Here is a 20086-nt window from a genome sequence, read left to right as displayed (position 1 = left end):
TCATTTCATAGCATATTTAAATTAAACTATGGTTTTATGTCTTGGCTGCCCTGGAAACAAGCCTGTTTCATAAACCTGAATGTGAGATCAATGAAGCCATCATGGTCAAGGATGCTACCATTTTATATACTGGATCATCTGACATGAACAACAAGGTGTCTTCTACATTCTGTGTGTAAAATGCCATCAAGTCATAATCAGCTTACGGTGACCCCAACAAGGGACTTTCAAAGCAACTAAGAATCAGGGATGGTTTGCCATTGTCTTCCTCTGTAGAGTCTTCCTTGGTAGTCTCTCTTCCAAGTATCAAGCCTACTTAGCTTCAAAGATCCGACAAGATTGGACTACGCCATACTGCATTCCCTCCCCATTTTCTATAGTACACTATCAAAAACAATCCTCCCTGGTAATAATTTGCTGCAACACCATGATGATGGTTGTAATTTGGCATGACCAGAGGGATCAACAACAGAAACACTCTCTTGAACAGTTTCATATACATGTTTAGAGAAAAGCTCAGTATGAGACTTCCTGGCAGGCACTAACTGTTTTAAAGTCCATAAATCTTCCTGATTGTTCTTCCTTAGATCTTAGTTAATACTATAAGCCCTTAAAGAGATTCACTAATCCAAGCAATGTGATCTGGCCTTTCTAACTTTTCATGCAATTCTAAATAGCTAGCTAGTCCTTAGTTTGGTGCAGGAATTAGCCTTAAAAATATAGGTCTCTGATGTTTTTTGTCTTTAAATGTGCCAAGGCTGAGACAACCCCTTGACTTCCATAAGAATTTAAATACAATACAATAATAAAAGTTTGAAGGTATTCCTTCGTGCAGACTCTGAAAGGCATACCTTACAATGCTCGCATCCCACAGAATAAATGAATCCCTGTGACTGATGCTTTCTCTTCACATTATTGCTGTGTGCAAACAGAAGGATGAACATGGCCTACTTACACCAGAACATTAAAAAGAAAACCTTCATTATGTGGCCTTTATGTGGAAGGAGCACAGAGTTTACAACTGGGCATAGCAGAAAAGGCAATCCTGCCTATATGTGGGCCCAAGATCATTAATGACTTTGGCAGTACTAAATGAAAACCCTAAACTGAATATGGTAATAGGGTCTATAAAATGGGATTTTATATGTATGTTCTGCCTAGCCTCTGCTAGTAACCAGGTTTCTATACTAGCTGGAATGTCTGACTTGTCTTTAGGGACAGGCCCATGTAAAGTGCACTGCAATCTTGAGCTAACCATAGAATTGGTTCATATTCGTTCAGTTTAGATAAGGGGCCATCTTCTGAGCTCAATGAAGCTGGAAGCCTTTTTTGCAGCTTGCTTCTCCAGCAACAATGCTGGATCCAGAATAACCCCTGAGTCAGTAAATTTTAGCTGAATCCCATCAAAAGTGGGAAGCACGGCATCCTTCAAGATGTCACCTTCCCAACCAACCTAGCCTTCCCAACCTCCATTTTGTCAAGATTCAGATTCAACTTGTTCTCCCTTAGCCATTTGACACAAATAGTAAGACACTGTAGAGGGCCACTACAATATCAGTAGGTGATTTAGAAAAAAGAAATATGGAAGTGGGTGTTATCAGAAAATATACCAATACCAGAAATTATTTCCCCTGAGACATTTAAGGGTAGGCCTGCATAGACCAAGTTGCATAAATCCAGTCTAGAGGTGACCATCACATGGATCACTGTACTAGGTATTCTGGGGCCAAGTAGGGCACTAGTAGTTTGGATTGGTGCAGATGGTAGAACACTAACTGCACTACTCTTGTGATCTGTGTCTCCATGGAAAGGGAAGCATCCAGGATCACACCCATGTTCCTGGTGGAGTGAGCTACTGACAGTTCTACCCCATCCAGGATGGACAGTCACACTTCCAATTTGGACCTTTTCTACCCAGCCACAGGACCTCCATCTTTGAAGAATTGAATTTCAGACAACTCTGTTTGAACCATCCCATCACTGCTTACAGACATCTGACTAAGGATTTTGAGGGTGAATCAGGATGGCCATCCATCAGGAGAAAGAGCTGTGTGCCATCTGTGTACTGATGAAATCCCTGCCCGAAACTCCGTACCAGTTGAGCAAGACAGCGCATAAAGATGTTAAACAAGATTGGAGACAGTCCCTGTGGGACTCCATATGTGAGCTGATAACAGCTTGATTGCCTCTCTTCAATTGGCCATGATCCCGGAGAAAGGAGATAAGCTATTGGAGGGCTTTCCCCCATATCCTGGTGTCGGAGAGGCAGTGAGCCAGGAGCTCATGGTTGACTATGACAAATGTTGCTGTCAGGTCTAGTAGCACAAGAAGCACTGACCTGCCTCAGTCCAGCTGACAACGGAGGTCATCCGGCAGGGGAACCAGCACTGTTTCTACCCCATGGCCAGGCCAGAAGCCTGACTGACATTTACATGTTGTTTTGAACGCCTTACACTACAGCTTTAAGAAGGAGCAGGAATACTAAGACAAAATACTTTCTCTTCTCATGGGATGGATAATCAGCACAGGCGTCCTTTGGCAGGATGGAGTCTCAGGAAGTGATGTGTGGCTAGGGCCATCAGAACTATGAAGGTGCTACTGAAAGCTTGGTTATAGATACCAAGGCTTGGTTCAGGTACAGACTTCGTTTTAAGCCCATACTTGGCTTTCTTTGAAAGAGGTTCAGAAATGCTACGAGATGGAACAGCGGGCCTCATTGCAGCAGATGCGGTCAGCAATGAAGCAGGATATAGAACTGAAGGAAGCTCTGGAACCAACTCTAGCACCAACAGAACTAAGGCAAAGGCTCAGCGGCTGAGCTGGCCTTTTCCCATAAGCCCACCTTCAAATAAAAGAACCTGTCATGACAAGCCTTCAGGATAAGCTGACAGAAAACAAAGCGTCAAGCGACATTGTGCTTCTCCTGAGTCAGAGCAACTCTAAGAGGCAGACAGCAGTCTGAGAGACTGTCACTCCTGGCAAAGAATTATCATAGGCTGTATTTGGATGTGTGACACAGTTTACTAATGTAACAGAATTAATTTTTGCTATATATTCCCATGGTCATGTAAGGAGCTCTTAGTCTGACGAAGGGTGCTTGCCCTCGAAAGCTCACACCCTGAGTAAATCTTTGTCGGTCTTAAAGGTGCTACTGAACTCTGATTCTATTGTACTCCACCATTTGCACATTATAGAACAAGCGCCCCTTGAACTATGGTACAGAAAAGTAAGGTTTTTAGACATTTCTCTACAGTAAAGTGGGTGAAGATGAGAGAATATAGGTAGAATGAAATGACAGGGAGAGAACAGACAGATGGGTGCTCTTCCTCCCCCTTTAAAGTGAAAAGAAGAGGGATGGGCACACTGCAGGAAATTCAAGGAGCTTCAGACTCTCTGTGGTGGACCGATGTAGTCGATTAATAAAAGAAAAAGCCGTTAAAAATATCTGTGTGATTTTATCTAGGCATCAAACTATTCTTGTGAGGTTTAGCTATCATGGATTCCAATCATATCCACAGATTTTGGTGGCAGAATAGAGGTTTAAAAGAAACCAGATTACTAACCATGGCAAAGGACAGAATACTACAAAATAGCTTACATTTTATTTTGGATTTGTTACATTTATGAAAATAATCAGAATTCAAGCAGGCCACTATATTTGTGAGCATGCCAAAGGCTGTACAGTAGGATTTTTGCTACAGTGGCTCTCTAGTAACCACGCTTTATGGCCTTACATCTTAACAAAGCTACAACCTGCTGTGGGTTAGCCTTTATTTTACTGACCTTTCGATGCTCTTGAAGATTTGCTGTGGAAGAACACCTCTTGCTACACACTGAGCACATCAGCCTCTTCCTAGAGTTTCCTAAAAGAGAAACAAAATACCACCAACAGCTTTAATGAAGAAGTACAAAGAAAAAGAAGCCAAATGTTTTACTGCCCGTGCCATTTTTCACAGGCCTTTTGACAGGCACCAGAATTTACCCCACCTCTGAGGTATTAAGTTACAAGAAAGCTCTGTGGGGGCCTTGCTTAAGATACTGCCAGTGGAATGTAGGCCAAAAAATCGTTTGAGGGGGAAAAATGACCCCACAAAATGGCCCCATTGGCACAGACAATACAGGGTTTACCACAGACAATTAGATGCATCCACTGTGAAATATGCTTCTTATTTCTTTATTAACTGATTGTTTTCTAGGAAATTCTATTTGTTAAGAAACAACAAGGCATAAATCCACTGCCCAGCAGATTGTATTACTTTCGCTCGGCAGCCTTCTGTGAGAAGTGCAGTCAAATACCTTATGTTATTTTTTATGTTTGGATCTTGCCTATTCTTTTAAGTAACTCAGGAAAGTATACACCACACTGTTTTTCTTCATTTATCCTTACAACAACATGTTTCAGTTGGTTTGGCAGAAAAATAGAGACAATTGTGCATTTGTGCATGTGACTGGTCCATAACAGATCACAAGGGCATTTATAGGAATCTGGACCAAAGTCTTCCAAACCTAGGCCAACAGGTTAACCTTGCACTGCACTGGATCTCTGCACCCAGCGCTCCATTCTGATAGTACTGTGCAGTGGGCATGTTTATATCTGTTTATATATCTACTTTAGAGAGAAACAAGATTTCCAGAGAATAAATTTTAAGAGTAAAGTTACTTTCATCAGCTATCTGACTGATAGGGAGTTCTGACTCTCAAAAGCTTATCCCCTGGCAGTACTGATGTGCTACTGGATCAAATCTTGCTGTCCCAGTTCATGAATCCTTAATCTCGAGCCATTTTAAACAGGACAAAAGGATACAAGCATCATGAACAGGGAAGAAACTCACCCAAACGTATATCAAGGTATTTGAACAACTGTGTTATAAAACTATGCCATGTCTTATATCAATTATTTTCTGGTACAACAGGTATGCAAAGCAGATTTTTAGCAGTACTTTGCATGCAGTTTTGAGTAACAAATGGATCAGCCGGGTTTTCTAATCAAAAGCTCCGAACAGCTTGTAGAACAGATTCATAGACTGTACATTTGTGCTGCTGGGACTATTTTTAACAATGGAAACAATGGATGTGAAATCCCAAATAACAATGATCTATTTAATACACTGTTGCCACCCTTCCTTAAGGAACTCAGTGAGCATCTGTAGCTCTCTTCCTCATCTTACCCCCCCCCCGAGAATCCTGTGGGGTAGGGTAGGCTGAGAGAGCGTGACTGGCCGAGGGTGACCCATCAAGCTTCAAAGCAGAGCAAGGATTCGAACTCCATACCCAAGGTTGAAACCACTCTACTCTGCTACACTGGCTGCCTGACAATGGGCATGGTAAAGCAGCGAATAGAATAAGGAGAGAATGGAAGCGGCAGCAGCAGCCATACAGAGGGAAGGGAACCCTCTAGATCAGGGGTAGTCAAACTGCGGCCCTCCAGATGTCCATGGACTACAATTCCCATGAGCCCCTGCCAGCATTCACTGGCAGGGGCTCATGGGAATTGTAGTCCATGGACATCTGGAGGGCCGCAGTTTGACTACCCCTGCTCTAGATACAGAAGTCTGTAGAACCAAACTCCTGCCCCTACATTAGGCTTCTGAAAGGCTTGTATTTCACAGCCCTCCGAATTAATGAGTGGTCCTTAGAAATTGAAACCAAAATCAAACTACATTTCAGGGGTCTCAAACGGATCTATGACATATTTCCATTCACCCCTTTTGCAAATGGAGCATCAATAATAAATCTTAAAAAAAACAATTTTTGCTGTATTTTAGTCACTGCTTCAACTACAATTTCTTCAGTGCAAGTTAAAGCTGCATTGTTCTGTTCTGTCCTGCCAAATCTCCAGAAAGAAACAGAACTCTATTAACATTTTCATTACTGGATTAAAAAAAACAATGTCTCCAATAAAAAAAATGGATCTGTCATGTAAAATTAGGCAGCCACTAAAGGTCATCTAACAGATGTATTTTTCTTCCTTTTTCTCAGTTGGTTTAAAACGTGACAGAGAATTTAATAAGGTTGTCTATTATTTACCATGGTTTTAAGTTCCCCTTGCTAGTCTATTAATCTGTTTCCTTACAGAGAAGGACTGGCTACAATCCTATTTATTTGTCTATAACCAAAGGCCCATGTGACATCTTGCCTAACATAGACTGAAACATTTACATATCATTTGAAAGGGAAAAAATATTGCAAAGCAGGAAGTGCAGATGAAAAAGGAAAAAACCTTCCACACCAGATGGCCTGTACATGCAAAACATTTTGAACCCAAAGAGTCATGGCCCAGAACCTAGACACTTCTGAATCAGAAGTGGCACCCTTGAGAACAAAAATAATCTCTGCAGCCATCTCAGGAAGTGCCTGGACTGCACCTTTTCCAGTAATTCCTAAGGAGAACAAAGGCATTTTGCTACCCCTTGACTCCATTAATATTTCCTTGACAGCACATTTGACTTCTTCAAGAATCCCACAAGTTGTGAGCATTCCGCCTTCACAATTGCACCAGTCCTAGAGGCTGAAGGAATCCTATTTGTCTCACTAGAAAGTGTGATACAGAATAAGAATCCTGGTTAATAATGGCTGATCTCCTCCAAGGAAGCAAAGTCCACAGGAACACAAACCTCCAATACTAATAATTCAGCAGCTCTCTGTAGGTCTCAGATTATGTAACACACGGTTACTTAGTCAAGGCTTTGTTGATGACGCTCAAGAGCCAACTTAGCGTAGTATAGTGGTTAAGCAGACTCTAATCTGGAGAACTGTTTGAGTCACGATTCCACAGATGAGAATCAACAGATTCTGAAAATGAACTAACAGAGCCCTACTGATCTTTCACCATCAGTCCCTGCTCTGGCTGCTCTCTAACTAGAACCAAATTACTTCGTTTATTTAGCTTTTGAGCATTTGCAAGTATGCATTTCATTTTCATACAAAATAAATTAGGCAACACAGCAAAAGCTGAATGTACAGAATTTTATTTTCTCTTGAATGCAGTTAACAAAGACCAAAAGATGCTTCCAAACATCTCACTAAGTGTCGCACTGTGATGTTCTGCCAGTGTAATACTTCTGAATTGTGCCTTAAAATGCTTCCAAAGAATCAGCCACAGAATTGTTTAAAATGTGCATCTTTGTAAGTTTAAAAAGTCTCAAGGATACAGCATAAACAACTGGAAAAGAATTATGCTCCCCTTATTAAAATTCTATGCTGCTTCTCTCAAAATTCCTATTTACATAAAAAATCTTTAGGCAGAATCCGACAGCAACTCTAGGCAAATGAGAGCATGAAACATGTGCATTGTGAGAAAGGTCCAATTCCGGATTTGCAACTTACCACTGAATCAGAAAGATGTTGGCTCCCCCCCTCCCCCCAGCAACCTCTGAATGGATACTGATAATACAGGAATAGTGCATTGTGAAACCCAATAATTGCTTTGTTGGAACTGAAGTGGCCAAACAACTTCAAGAGTGTTACTGGATGCCTCTGATAATTTCACAAGCAGGACTTCATAGTGAGAATTTCACAAGCAGGGCACTTGCCTGTTGTTTGGTTCCCATGAAAGAGTACCCGGATGCACCATGCAATGCCACCCTAAGTACACAGCCCCTATGGGGGTTCAGTCAAAAAGCAAAGAGGAAGGGCGGCCTCAGCAAGCTTACCCTGCTTTGGTGCAATCACCAATGCATATGCTCAGACCATGTATACACCATGTGTACGCACAGAGGGGAGGAGCTCACATACACTTCCGCCCCATTATCAGAGACACCACTTTCCAACACTCCTGAGCACAGGGTGAGAGATGCTCCCTCTACACATAAGCACGATGCTGTTGGGCCAGATAATGCACAGAGGTGAGGGGAGTTATGGAAACATGCTGATGCTCCCCCTCCCTCTCTGTGCACTAACTGAATGCAGAAGGGTCATGTACACAGAGCTACCTCCTAAGCCCACTGACTTCAACCGATGGTGCTTGTCACTGCACTGGTAAATGTTGCTTCTACTTTAACATTCGTGTCTGATAGCCACCGATACATCAACAGCTTTGGAGTTGTCCAAGAAAGTGACCACTGGAAAGCTGCCCCCAACCAACAAGAACTTCATCATTCCCCTTACCGGTGTGAACATTTTCCTTGTGCTTCTTCAGGGCATCCTTACTCCTGAACCTCTTTCCACAGCTATCAGCCTTGCATACGAACCTGGCATCCCCTCGGCATGCTTCTTTGTGCTGCTCATAGCTGATGTCGAACGGTTGGAGAAGGGAAAATAATACATAGCTAGTAAACAGCAGCTACTCGGCTGGCATTCTGAGTGCACTTAACACATGCTTCTGGGTCGCTTCTGGGGTTGCTTCATGCATAGCTTACAGCGGGTAGAAAGAAAAGCGTTTCTCATCTTGCACACTGAAGGGTCACCACTGAAAATAAAACTTGAAAGCAAGCAAGCATGCAAAGGAGGCCAGCAGTGGGATGAGAGCAGTCCAATAATTCTGACTTGGAACCTCGATTCTGAGCTGAAGGGTGTACTGCAAACGGAACACTGAAAACTTCTCAGACGTTCACCCGGGTCGACATTTTCTGTGCACTGAAGGACACTTTTGGCAAAAGACAGAAGAAAATAGACAAACATTATCCATTTGGATTACAGGAGTTGGCTGTTCTCTCACAACCACGGATGCATTCAGATAGTTTCAGAGGGTAGCCCCGTTGATCTGCAGTAGAACAGCTAGATCTGGAGCGCCTTAGAGATGAACAAGATTTGGGGGATACAAAGTTTCGAAAATCAGACAAAGGGTGGGAGTTTTGACTCTCAAAAGCTTATACTCCATAATTCTTGTTGGTCTCTAACTGGACTCAAATCTAGTTGATGAATTCAGAATGTACTTTTTTAATTAAAGAAGCTCTTTCTTGTCTAAGGCTGCTATAAAACACTGTGCAAAACAGAGTCTGGGAGCTACACTCTGCCATTCCATGGAAAAATCACAAAGGATCCTGGAATCAGACAGAACATGAAATTATTTCTGCCTCCCCTCCTAAGCACATGTGCGATTTGCTTGCACAGCTGGGCAGAGAGTCCAACCAATTTCCATTCTTGAAGGAAAAAAAGATTTCGTGTTTTTTTAACTTCCTAAAGTTTCTCTTTGTTGGAATTCATCATATACTTCTAGCACTGCTAGAAAACAGTTCCACCTCATGTAATGACATTCTAGTAATAGTACAATACAGTGAAATATAAAATTTGCAGTCCTTCTGAATGCTTTACAGTACACCCATTGAACTCAGCATAATTCATAATTCTTATATGACTTGAGTCACTTTACTGGTTGTGATGATATTTACTTACTGTCTCTGCAAAGCTTGCTTAACTGGGAACTTCTTCCCACAGTTCCTGCATTTGAATTCCTTTTCCTCACTGGGTTTTTGGTGCAATGTTTGAAGGTGTTCAGCTAGGATTTCCTGGCTGGCAAAACTGGATTCACAGTTGGGACATGCATGGTCCTCTTTACAATTAACAAAATCTATATGGCAATAAAAATTTAAGAAAGAATTGAAATATTGCCTCATGAAAGCATCCTCTGAAAGTACATAATTTTTACAAAATATGCAACATGAATCTAGGTCTTTCTGATTATAATCACGCACTCTAACCGCTTAATTTGATGGCTGAAAACAGAAGCCCTGTTTGTATGTCACAGTGAATGTATGGGCATTGCCTCTACATATATGTATGATTTTAGTGCACTTCACAAGTAAGCCAGGGGTTAAAATCTCATGTTTTGCTGTACATGCATTGAACATGAGTACTACTTAATCCGGGTATGAAGAAGAATCTAATGCATACTATAAATAGATAAACAAACAAACAAACGAATGAATAAATAAATAATATGTTGAGTATGATTTTATGAACAGGGATAGAAAAAAACAACAACAACCAGAGTGTTAATTTTTGTGTAACCATTTTATTTATGTATTTATTTATTTATTGTTTATATTTATAATAATGCCTTCCCCTGTGGCTCAGGGCAGTTTACATGAAACTTGAGAAAAAACAGTACAAATAACATGATAAACTGAGCAACAGCAAAACAGTCATAACAGGAGAACAGTAATATAATGGAACAAACATGGTGAGAACATCCAATTTTAACTGTAACATACTGATAGGATGGACATGTCCTTGATGGCTTTCATGAGAGAGGGGCTCAGGGGCCAATGGGAAGTGACTAAATTGAGGTCAACCTGAACCAAAAGCCAGGTGGAAGAGCTCCTTTTGCAGGCCCTACAGAACTGTTTAAGCTCTGCTAAAGCTCTGATCTCCTCTGGGAGCTCATTCTACAGGTGGGGGACAGGATGGAGAAAGCTCTGGCCCTGGTTGAGGTCAAGTGAGCTTCCCTGGGGCCAGGGACTAGGCAGTTGGTAGTAGTGGAACGTATGGCTCTCTGAGGGGTGTAGACAGGGTGGTGATCCCTTAGACTGTGGTGGTTTGCCAGTGCCTTTCCCAGTCATTACCGTTTACCCCACAGCAAGCTGGGTACTCATTTTACCGACCTCGGAAGGATGGAAGGCTGAGTCAACCTTGAGCCGGCTGCTGGGACTGAACTCCCAGCCTCATGGGCAGAGCTTACAGACTGCATGTCTGCTGCCTTACCACTCTGTGCCACAAGAGGCTCTATGTTTTACATAGAGACATATAACTCACTTCCATTACTTGTCTTTACCTTTTTCACAGCTTGGTTGTAGCTCCTTATTCTGGCTGCTATTGTTGTTGCTGCTGCTGTCATCTTCTTCCGGGTGAACAATCACCTCTTCCTCTTCTTCTTCCAATTCTTCCATATCACTGTCAAGGTAACCAATCAGCAGTTCTGTGTCTGTTTCAATATCCTCAACAGCTAGATAGAAAATGTTTTCTCCTTCCTGGTGCAGAAAATAAAGAGATTAGACAGCAATTTTAGAACAAAATGGAACTCTATTTCCAAAACATCCAGAGCTAGCAGGAAAGCCTCCATGATCAAGCTGATCTGTGCTTGGCATATAAACTGTATCTCCAGGAAGGGATGTCAACCTTCATCTGTGGGGAGGCAGAAATGTGGCAGTTACAAGGAGGCAGGCCCCACTCCTGCGTACACTGAAGCACTGTGCCTTTATTCCTTCCCTTGTTCTGTTTTTGTGGAAAGGAACAGGGCACTGTCAGGGACACGTGACACCACCAGAGACACCATCACCTTAAGTCTTAAGTGGTTGGTATGAGGAGTTATTCAAATGTCTCTCTGTATGTCAGTATGGATTCCACAGGAGTTGCTATGTTTTCATTCTCTTAGAACTGTTCTGGTTTGGAATGTCTTTGTTCTACTAAGTTAGGATACTGGCTAACATAGCATAGCAACTAGCTATGTCAGAATGCTCTGGGACTTACTATTGGTCTGTGAACCAAAACCATTTTATTGAAGCTACAAAAACTTTGTTTCTCCCTTCTCTGAGAGCAAAGCTCTTCTTTCAGGTGTATAAGTCATAATTCACATGGTAATGCAGTCTAGGGAAGAGACCATGATACCCACCAAGTGCTTTGGGTGTTACAAAAGGAATACTGCATTATCCTAGTGAAGACTGCCAAGCCCTGCTATCAACTGTCATGCTTATCTGATTAACATCCAGTACTGTTACTTGAACCTTGCTTATCGTATACATAGGCACATATTTTTGACAGGCTTCATGACACAAGGACAAGATAATGGTTTTTAATTTGCAGTACTGCAAAGATTTACTTAAACAGACAGCAATGGTATATTTTACATGTATAAATATATATGAGTGCATTAAATAATTTTGTTCCATAACAAGGGGGGGGGGATCTGTATTTAATTCAGTGTATTTGACATAAGCCACAGTCTTCAAGGACTGGATAGGATTTTTCACTTGCATTAATAATGAAAAAGGAGAAAAAAGCTAATTAGCTATTTTTTTAAGATGGCGGGTTGGATCCAGCTGGCTTTTTCACTGAATCTTGCTCACATGATTTTTGCAACTTCTGGCCTCATGACCCATAGGATAGCTTAAGATAGGGATCAAAGAGGACTCCAGCCTCTTTGTATCATTATGGGAAAGCAGGTTGGTTCCAATCTGGTATTTCTCAGCAAAGTTCCCTAAACTATCATAATATCTAGCCCACATGACTGTTTTCTCTTATGATAAAGTTGTATGTTCCCGGATATTTTAATTTACTAAAACCTAAAAATGAACTAAATCAAATTACATGGCACTTACATTTTCCAATCTGTTTCCAGTTATTAAAAAAAACCCTGCCTTTTTGTTTTCTAGGACCAGATGCACAAAATACTCTAGCTTGTTCAATTGTGCTTATGGAGCTTATGTTCAATTTGTGCTTATGGAGGGAGCCTCGCTGTTGGTTTCAGGATTACACAAATTTTTATTTTTTACAAGATAAACACTGGGCATTATTTTTTAGAAATAGTGTTTGTCTTGCATTGACACTATTCACTGTTTTTTTTTTCTCCCTGAGAATCTAGGCAACCTTGATTCCAAACAGTTAGATTCCCATTTTTCTCATAAGCATAGGAAGATTATTAGGTTTTCAAAATATGAGGACTACTATATGCAGATGATGCTTTGCTCTCTTTTTTAAACTCATCTTGAAACTTATTAGTATACTATCATCATCAACAACTTGTTCATCCTTATGAACATGGACTAACATCCAGATCAAATGAAATTTGCCTATACTTCGGGCTTTGAAAGATATGAGTTTTGATGGGAGGGTGGGGACAGTAGTGTTGTATGGGGAGGGGACAGGAGGGTCAGTGCCTCTCCAAAGCAGCTGTCTTCACCATGAGAACGATGCCTTTCTTCCTCCCCTCTTTCTTTCTCTGTCTCTTTCTCTCTCTTTTATCATGTCTTTCTTTCATCTTCCTAAAGGCTTCCAGGCCCCCACCTGGAAGTTGGCAACCCAGCTGGCTGCATATGGAGGAGGAGTCAGGAATCAAACCCAGTTCTTGAGATTACAGTTTGCTGCTCTTTAACCACACTGGATCTCAAGATCGAGCGGGGGGGGGGGGGCGGCAGAACACAGCTGTGGGGAGGGGAGGGGCCCAGGGTGGGCATGTACACAGCTATGCTTCCCAACTATATTCTGCATGATTGCACCACTCCTGGGGTTTCTCAAAGCCTGAACAATGTTTTAGGGGTTTCCCAACAGTAAAAATGTTGAGAACAGCTTGTCTAAGTAGGCAATTTGTTTCAGAAAAAAAGTTGGCAATTTGTTTCAGAAAAAAAGTTGGTTAGCTATGGTATTCTCACCAGACTAGAACAATAAATATTCAAAAATGAAATATCTGAAATCTCCAGCTCATTCAACGATGTATACAATGCCCAAATTAAGAATCTAATGAAAAAACCTTTGCCAAATAGCTTTATAATATGTAAATATATCAAGCTCTATGAGCCCCATTTGTCTTTGGTTTCCTCATGGTTTGCTGCTCTCTCCCTGCCTACCACAATTCCCCTCAGTCTTTTCAGCTGAGAGACAGACCAGTTGCACCATATTTATTGTAGTGTTGACTGATTCTCAAATACTAATCTTCCATTATTACATTTGTTAAGTATGACTTTAAACCACTCTACTGCATCACAGTAAATACCTCCTTTCCCATTAACCTTTGCCATTTCATTATTCTAGTTTGCTGAGCTTGTCCAGACCACCAGAATGTCTGGTGGTTAATGAACAGAGTGTTTGACTGTAAAGATTTGGCTGTGATTCTGTTTATAAAGAGTTTTGACATTAACAACCAAGGGTCCTTCACCATACAGTAGTCACTGCCAGACACAAGGTGTGTTTTTTTAAGTATAAACACACACAATTGGCAAACAGATAAGTACAAAACCAGAATTTTTGGTTGTTCAAAAAAGCAATTCCTTGGCAACCGAAAACTATTTGACATCAATACAGGGAAAACACTGTTAACATTTCCAACTCTAGGCTATAAACACTGAGATGAGCTGTGAATTGCACATGTTGATTGATAGGAAGTTTTTGCTTTTGGCTGCATGGCACACTGGTGAGAATTTGCAAATAAATGACAGAATGGCAATATTGCACTACTCAGCCTTCACTGATTTCAATTCACTTAGAAGAGTGGAAGTCTCCCTAGGACTGCAAGGTATGTTGTACAAGAGCTTACACCTAGACCTTCATTTTGGCAGTATTTCAATTTTGGTCAGACATTTTTCTTGTTTCGAAAGTTGTTCATAAAAGGTTAGATCCAGCAGATTTCTGACTGCTAAAAAAAGGAATATACATAGGGATTACACAGTTGAAGAGACTACAAACAGCAATATACTGTGCAAACGGCAAAAATAGTAGATAGGCTTACAATAAAAATTATTTACAGACAAAAACTGTCTTGCATATATAGAAGAAGAAGAGTTGGTTTTTATACCCCACTTTTCACTGCTTAGAGGAGTTTCATTACAAGTGCCTTCCCTTCCTCTCCCCACAGCAGATATCCTGTGAGGTAAATGAGGCTGGGAGAGCTCTGACAGGATTGCTCCGTCAAACAACACTATCAGGACTGTGATGAGCCCAAGGTCACCCAGCTGGCTACAAGTGGAGGAGTGGGTAATCAAACCTGGCTCACCAGAGCAGAAGTTGCTGCTCTTTACCACTACACCATGCTAGCTTATAGAGCAGGCTTTCCCAACCAGGGTTTCTTCATAGCCTTTGAAGAATTTCTCTAGTGAGAGGGAGTTCATAGTTTTTTTAAATAGATTTTTATAAAATTGTTAAGCATTTATCGTGTGATATGACCAAATATGGACATAGTGACCTGACCCTCCCCTCCCAAAATGGCTAATGATGGCTAAGAGACATTCAGAGACAGCTTGCAGTTGACTGCCTCTGGAGGGGTGGAAGGAAAGAGGAGACCCAGGTGGGCATATACACAGCTGTGCTTCCCAACCATAGTTTGAATGATTGTGCCACTTCTGGGGTTTCTTGAAATTTAAAGAACGTTTCAGGGGTTTCTCAAAGGTAAGAAAGTTGAGACAGGCTGTTGTAGAGGAATTGTAGAATTCTCAACAAAAAAAGAGGAGTCTTTTTATTGTGCTGGGAAGCATGGGATGAGGACTGTAATAGGGAAAGGAAATGGGTGAAATTGATCCTACCCAGGGTTTGTCACTTAGCAGAGAGTCAGAACCTTTCTCTGATAACATTCTGATTGTGATTTTTAAAACATCCATAATGCTGACATTCTGCATATAAGGGGTCTAAACTCCACAAGAAGATAGGACTTGCAACTGACAGCTACCCCAACTTAAACCATATACACAATCGGTTCAACTAAATGGGAGGTTTGGTACAGCTGTTTTGTACCCATTGGCTCTCCTCTGACTTGACAGCATGCATTACTGTTACAATTGGTTCATCTTCAATCCCTCAGACACACCAAAATTGCCTCCCATCCACAAAGATAGTTTTTCTGACATATATTTTGATTCTGAATGTAACTGCATAATTTTGAGTCTACCAGGATCCTAAAGTAAGCCATTGCCCATTGCAAAACATGGTAAATAAACCAAATAAAATTAAAATCTGTTTTCTCTTAACATTCTACATTAAGATTTTTTGAACATTACATGTAAAACTACAATGTAGGAGCATAATCAAACTGCCATGTGGCTAGTTAGTTAATTAGGTCTCCGTAGCACTCAAATATGCAGGCACATTATCCTGTAATCAGTGGCATGCAATTATTCAATCACATTATTAAGATTATGATTCTTTTGGGTCTTGTACAGATAATCCATATAAAGTATTATTGGACAGTTTTCTTTGCTTGAGTGCTTTCATGGGGATGTAATTGATTTTAATGAAAACTAACTAGAGTTAATGATACAAATGTGAAAAACAGTTTTCCAGTGTGCAGATAACAAAATTGCCTCTCCGTAACAATTAACAAAAATGCTCTCAGAACGAATATACTTGTCAAGGCACAAAATTTTAATTTTGTTCTAAAACAACCTGTCATTCTCGATGCCACTGAATTTAAAGATAACTTGTTGAATGCAAGGAATAGCAACAGAAGCTGCACTCTGACACACCTGCAGAATCAGTGATGAACTTGAAAATAATCTCAAAGAATGGTTCTCAAGTCTTGGTCAAGTCTATAAAGATGGTAAGAAACTTGCAGCTATAAATGTAGGTTAAGGACCAAGGTACACAGAAGCAAGTGCCAGATCACATGGTAAAAAGTGGCTCCCAAGACGATGTTGCCCACTATGTAGGAGCCAATTTTCTGTCCAAAGAAGGGAAGTGCATTTGGTATGAGAGGAGGCAACAGATACAGGTTAAGTCTATCATCTCATCCATGCATGCTGAAGCTGCAAGCCAGATCTAAGGTGAGCCCCAGAGTTTCTGGCAACAGCATTAAGGTTTGGCTTTGTCCCAATATAACTTGCCAAGTATGATCATCATCACCAAGTAGGTGACTTTTAGGGCTCAAAAGGCTATCTACTCCTGTTCTTAAGGTTGAGTATACCAACAAGTCCCCCTCTTTCAAACACAGCCAAATAATTTGATTAATACATAAATAACTTGATTAATCCTCCTAGCTGTCTGTTTGCGCTGATACACAAACAGTGTGCAATTCTGATATCTGCAATTTTCAATCAATACAAGAACACTGGCACAACTGTGGTTAATTTTTGATGATGAGCAATAACTTTCATGCAAACATCTTCATTATATCCACCTAGCACACAATGGCATTGCAAGGATGGCCAAACAAGATGATATCGTTGAACACTAGGAGTGTGACAAGGAGCTGGCATTGTGGTGGTGGTCGTGGTGGAAAGGGCGGTCAAGTCACAGCTGATTTATGGCAACCCCTGGTAGGGTTTTCCAGACAAGAGACATTCAGAGATAGCTTGCAGTTGACTCTGGGTAGGATCTAGCGACTCTAGACTTCTTTGATGGTCGCCATCCAAACACTACCCAGGGCTGACTGCATATTTATTTCTTTGTTTAATTCATTTGTAACCTGCCTTTCTCTCCAAAGGCTGCCCAAACTGGTCCATCCATCCACTTCATTCTATCTAAAGGGACGGATTCTCCCTTTTTCTGAACCCCTGGTCTAATTTTTGTGAAATTCGTAGGGGGTTAGAGAAGAGCCTCCCAAAGCTACCCTGGAGGTTTGGAGGCTGGAACTGGAACCCCCCCCCCAAGGCGCTGGGAAAGGCGGGAACACCAGACTTCCCATTAAAGTCAATGGCGCCATCGACTTTAATAGGCGCTGAAGCCGAATCAGTCCAGATCAGGCCCCTGGTGCACAAGTCTAGTTTAGACTCAGAGAGTATGTTTGGTCCAAGGTTACCCAGCAAGCAGGGATTCAAACCCAGGTCTCCCAGATACTAGTCTGATACTCTGAACCATAAGATCCCACCGATTTAGCTTCCAGGATCTGAAAAGACCGGGCTAGCCTGGGCCATCCAGGTAATTCAAATGTAAGATCTATGATCAGGTAAGGAAGTCTGCAAAAAAATGCACAGCTCTGATGTGTCACCAGGGCCCATTCCTGCACTAGATTTTTTTTTTTGGGGGGGGGGGGTTAGTGGGTTGCAGACTGTCATGGTTTTTCAAAGTTTTTAGGAGTCTGTTTATTGTACATGGATGGATGTCTGGAATTGTTTTAATGGGGCTTTTAATGGGGCTTTTAATACGGACAGTTGTAACCCGCCACAAGCCAATTTGTGAGTGGTGGGCAATAAGTCTAAACAAGAAATAAATAAAGTGGGGGGATTGATTAGAACAACCTGCGAGGACACATTTGTCTGCCTATCAAGCTGAGCCTGATGCCCAGACGAGAAGAAATCACCTTGCTCCTTTCATTCTAGTTGGAGAACCACAATATTCCCGTGCTTCCCACTGCCCAATGAAGGAAGAAGTGAGGGAGTAATGCCTAGGCGAGTCATCTCTGTGCATTTCCTTTCCCCAGTTCTGAGGTCTTCACAGGAACAGCAGAGCTGTGGTCTCTGTAACCTTTTTGGCCCAATATCACTCATACAGCACTTTTTACTCATTCCTAGTCTGCTGATAGGGATATTTCCCACCTATCCGACTTTACATGAGATCTTAAGGACTTTGCATTTCCTTCTTGCTTAATACAAGACAAGAACTCCAATCAGAACAGGGGAAAGACAGATCAGCTTCAATGAACATCTGCCACCATGATCCTGATGCCTATTACATGTTCTGGCGCTCCGGATTCAAATCTTCTCTGTTGTAGTGAAGGCAAGGTGTTAGTTATACTTTGGCTGTCGCATTTAAATAGTGTTTTGAATCTGTACACATAAATAATACAGCTGGCTAGTTTCCATTTCCCACCATACTTGGTTCTCTTAAGCAAGAAGTATTTTAGGGACTGTTTTGGAAATATTTGCAACATTTTGCAAACAGTTGCAAGGTTTACGTCTTTTTACCCATTCGCTAGCCTAGATAAGAAGCAAATAAGAGGGCATCCTGCGAAGTAGCTGAATAAGAATTCGACCCATTTCACCTGGATGGCTGCCAGGTTCTTCTTTTCCTGGGATGGCGCTTCGTGCACAAAACGCAGCCAGTTAGAATGCCTCGGGTTGCTGGCATCTAGAACATAAAGCACCTCGCCTTTATTCCCACGAACCTGAAACGGAAAGAACCATTAAGCGACAAACTAACACTCTGAAGAAGGGAAGATCACAATCTTATACTAAAAACAAGAGAACCTATCCTACCCTGTTGGCAGGAGAAGCAATCGGTCTTGTTTCCAAATTACATCCCATATTCTGCCTCCCTGACCCACATACTTCCATGGCCAGCTGGCTTCTCATTTGTTAATGTCCCCATTAGGAAGCAAAGCAGGGTATAACTATCTAAATCAATAAAAATGTAAAAGGCAGCCGGTGGAACAATTGCTCCCAAGAAAAATAAGCCACCTCCAGATAATCTCTTCCACATACAGCAGAATGCACAGAACTGCACAAGGATTTGGGATGTCCCGCTGAGATCTTTGTTATTCTTGGGGCTCCTATGCCTCCATTCGGCACATCAGACCACATAAGGCAAGCAGAAAGCCCATATCAACTTCTTGGATTCCTCTCACAAATTTACATAGGAAACCCCAGAGAAACCGCAGGATGGGCATAGTGTAAACGGCAAGACAAGGAAAAGACATGCACAAAACATACATTTGGTGAAAGGTGCATGCCAAATACCTGGTTTTGGCTAAAGCACAAAATCAAAGTTTGCATGAGCCCCAATGTTTTCCTGCATGTTGCCATATTAGCCTGGTTTGTAACAGGGAGAATTCTGCTATTAAACAAGAGACTCTGTCAAAAACATGCAGACTACTCACTCGCTATTGTTTGTACAAAAGGTTTTTTGTATTGATAGGGGTATTTGGCTGCACAGCACGGGTCAAAATGTATTAAAGATCTGAAGAAATTCTTGGAAACAAAGCCTTTGTCGTTTTCACCAAATTCAAATATCAGTTAGGAAAAAGCAAGCACATTAGCAATTTCTACTGCAGCCTTTCAAAACTGACATCTGTACCCTTTTCCACAGCATGAGACTGCAGTATTTTCATGACAACAGCAGAAAAAAATGAAGCCTCTTTGAGGGTGTTCAAAAGGAAATTCATTCATTTAATTATGTCAAATAAATTTTCCTTTTCCTGACCTTCATCTTGCATCTCTATGACCTCATACTTGAGGGGGAGAGAGTTACATTTTTGCACTGCATTCAATCATAATTTTGCCCCTTAAAACTTTCAGATGGGTAGCCATGTTGGTCTGAAGCAACTGAACACAATTTGAGTCCAGTGGCCCCTTTAATTGTGGAATGCTGAAAATAATTAATTGTTAATTACTCTCAGCATTCCACAATTAAGAAAGGTACACCTGCCCATTAATCTCCAATTAGGATGTATTTATTTCCTTCATTATGTTTCCCCCTGGAATTAAACCCAAACAAATGGTGACTATATAAACTAAGCTTGTTATTCCAATGTAGTTCTTGCATTTGTCCAACACCTTTATTATGCTGTCTGCTA

At 41.3% G+C, this 20086-nt stretch overlaps 1 protein-coding gene across 4 annotated transcripts in view; it reads right to left on the bottom strand.

Moving 5' to 3' along the window:
- The window catches only part of PRDM5 (PR/SET domain 5), a 97915-nt gene that overhangs the window by 61353 nt on the left and 16476 nt on the right, over window positions 1-20086 (bottom strand). For 3 of the 4 annotated variants that reach the window (XM_077300424.1, XM_077300425.1, XM_077300427.1), the window contains 6 exons: window positions 18557-18679; window positions 10712-10907; window positions 9334-9508; window positions 8492-8584; window positions 8107-8228; window positions 3784-3863 (listed from right to left, as the gene is read on the bottom strand). In XM_077300424.1, the coding sequence (XP_077156539.1) occupies window positions 3784-3863; window positions 8107-8228; window positions 8492-8584; window positions 9334-9508; window positions 10712-10907; window positions 18557-18679 (789 nt within the window). The remainder of the gene's footprint in view (window positions 1-3783; window positions 3864-8106; window positions 8229-8491; window positions 8585-9333; window positions 9509-10711; window positions 10908-18556; window positions 18680-20086) is intronic. The other variant, XM_077300426.1, reaches the window with a different exon arrangement.

The sequence above is a fragment of the Paroedura picta genome, chromosome 10 (genome assembly GCF_049243985.1).
Source record: "Paroedura picta isolate Pp20150507F chromosome 10, Ppicta_v3.0, whole genome shotgun sequence".
Taxonomy (NCBI): Eukaryota; Metazoa; Chordata; class Lepidosauria; order Squamata; family Gekkonidae; genus Paroedura; species Paroedura picta.
The sequence above is the reverse complement of the archived record's forward strand: the minus strand, read 5'-3'. Positions and strand labels throughout refer to the sequence as shown.